Here is a 2,500-nt window from a genome sequence, read left to right as displayed (position 1 = left end):
AATACAAATTAACAGTAAACATTACACATACAGAAGTTTCAAAACAATAAAGACATTACAAATGTTATATTATATATACACAGTGTTGTAACAATGTACAAATGGTTAAAGCACACAAGTTAAAATAAATAAGCATAAATATGGGTTGTATTTACAATGGTGTTTGTTCTTCACTGGTTGCCCTTTTCTTGTGGCAACAGGTCACAAATCTTGCTGCTGTGATGGCACACTGTGGAATTTCTCCGAGTAGATATGGGAGTTTATCAAAATTGGATTTGTTTTCAAATTCTTTGTGGATCTGTGTAATCTGAGGGAAATATGTCTCTCTAATATGGTCATACATTGGGCAGGAGGTTAGGAAGTGCAGCTCAGTTTCCACCTCATTTTGTGGGCAGTGTGCACATAGCCTGTCTTCTCTTGAGAGCCATGTCTGCCTACGGCGGCCTTTCTCAATAGCAAGGCTATGCTCACTGAGTCTGTACATAGTCAAAGCTTTCCTTAAGTTTGGGTCAGTCACAGTGGTCAGGTATTCTGCCACTGTGTACTCTCTGTTTAGGGCCAAATAGCATTCTAGTTTGCTCTGTTTTTTTGTTAATTCTTTCCAATGTGTCAAGTAATTATCTTTTTGTTTTCTCATGATTTGGTTGGGTCTAATTGTGCTGTTGTCCTGGGGCTCTGTGGGGTGTGTTTGTGTTTGTGAACAGAGCCCTAGGACCAGCTTGCTTAGGGGACTCTTCTCCAGGTTCATCTCTCTGTAGGTGATGGCTTTGTTATGGAAGGTTTGGGAATCGCTTCCTTTTAGGTGTTTGTAGAATTTAACGGCTCTTTTCTGGATTTTGATAATTAGTGGGTATAGGCCTAATTCTGCTCTGCATGCATTATTTGGTGTTCTACGTTGTACACGGAGGATATTTTTGCAGAATTCTGCATGCAGAGTCTCAATTTGGTGTTTGTCCCATTTTGTGAAATCTTGGTTGGTGAGCGGACCCCAGACCTCACAACCATAAAGGGCAATGGGCTCTATGACTGATTCAAGTATTTTTAGCCAGATCCTAATTGGTATGTTGAAATTTATGTTCCTTTTGATGGCATAGAAGGCCCTTCTTGCCTTGTCTCTCAGATCGTTCACAGCTTTGTGGAAGTTACCTGTGGTGCTGATGTTTAGGCCGAGGTATGTATAGTTTTTTGTGTGCTCTAGGGCAACGGTGTCTAGATGGAATTTGTGGTCCTGGTGACTGGACCTTTTTTGGAACACCATTATTTTGGTCTTACTGAGATTTACTGTCAGGGCCCAGGTCTGACAGAATCTGTGCAGAAGATCTAGGTGCTGCTGTAGGCCCTCCTTGGTTGGTGACAGAAGCACCAGATCATCAGCAAACAGTAGACATTTGACTTCGGATTCTAGTAGGGTGAGACCGGGTGCTGCAGACTGTTCTAGTGCCCGCGCCAATTCGTTGATATATATGTTGAAGAGGGTGGGGCTTAAGCTGCATCCCTGTCTCACCCCACGACCCTGTGTGAAGAAATGTGTGTGTTTTTTGCCAATTTTAACCGCACACTTGTTGTTTGTGTACATGGATTTTATAATGTCGTATGTTTTACCCCCAACACCACTTTCCATCAATTTGTATAGCAGACCCTCATGCCAAATTGAGTCGAAGGCTTTTTTGAAATCAACAAAGCATGAGAAGACTTTGCCTTTGTTTTGGTTTGTTTGGTTGTCAATTAGGGTGTGTAGGGTGAATACATGGTCTGTTGTACGGTAATTTGGTAAAAAGCCAATTTGACATTTGCTCAGTACATTGTTTTCATTGAGGAAATGTACGAGTCTGCTGTTAATGATAATGCAGAGGATTTCTCTCTCTCTCTCTCTCTCTCTCTCTCTCTCTCTCTCTCTCTCTCTCTCTCTCTCTCTCTCTCTCTCTCTCTCTCTCTCTCTCTCTCTCTATCCCTCCCTCCTTGTAATTACCCTGCCAGTGTGCCAAAGCAAGTGAAGTAGATAGTAAACCAAATAGAAATATACAATGAAGAAATGAACAGTAAACATTACCCTCACAGAAGTTCCAAAAGAATAAAGACATTTCAAATGTCATATTATGTATATATACAGTGTTGTAAGAATGTGCAAATGGTTAAAGTACAAAAGGGAAAATAAATTAACATAAATATGTGTTGTATTTAAAATGGTGTTTGTTCTTCACTGGTTGACCTTTTCTTGTGGCAACAGGTCACAAATCTTGCTGCTGTGATGGCACGCTGTGGTATTTCACCCAATAGATATGGGAGTTTATCAAAATCGTGTTTGTTTTCGAATCCTTTGTGAACCTCTGTCTCTCTCTTCCCACTCTCACACCCCCCCACCCTCACCCTGCTCTCGCTGTCTCCCTCTTACTCCTCCCCACCTCGCTCTCTGTCTCTCTCTTCCCACTCTCGCCCCCCCCCCCCCTCCACCACCACCCTCCTCTCTATGTATCTCAGGAGTGGAGCCCTCCATATAGGA

General features: G+C 42.2%; 1 protein-coding gene across 7 annotated transcripts in view; it reads left to right on the top strand.

The window, feature by feature from the left end:
* LOC139536351 (glutamate receptor-interacting protein 2-like) overlaps positions 1 to 2,500 on the top strand; it is a 351,360-nt gene that overhangs the window by 247,113 nt on the left and 101,747 nt on the right. For all 7 annotated transcript variants that reach the window (XM_071336818.1, XM_071336817.1, XM_071336816.1 and 4 more), the window contains exon 9: positions 2,479 to 2,500. This exon is cut by the window's right edge and continues 148 nt beyond it. In XM_071336818.1, coding sequence (XP_071192919.1) covers positions 2,479 to 2,500 — 22 coding nt within the window. The remainder of the gene's footprint in view (positions 1 to 2,478) is intronic.

The sequence above is a fragment of the Salvelinus alpinus genome, chromosome 12 (genome assembly GCF_045679555.1).
Source record: "Salvelinus alpinus chromosome 12, SLU_Salpinus.1, whole genome shotgun sequence".
Taxonomy (NCBI): Eukaryota; Metazoa; Chordata; class Actinopteri; order Salmoniformes; family Salmonidae; genus Salvelinus; species Salvelinus alpinus.
The sequence above is the reverse complement of the archived record's forward strand: the minus strand, read 5'-3'. Positions and strand labels throughout refer to the sequence as shown.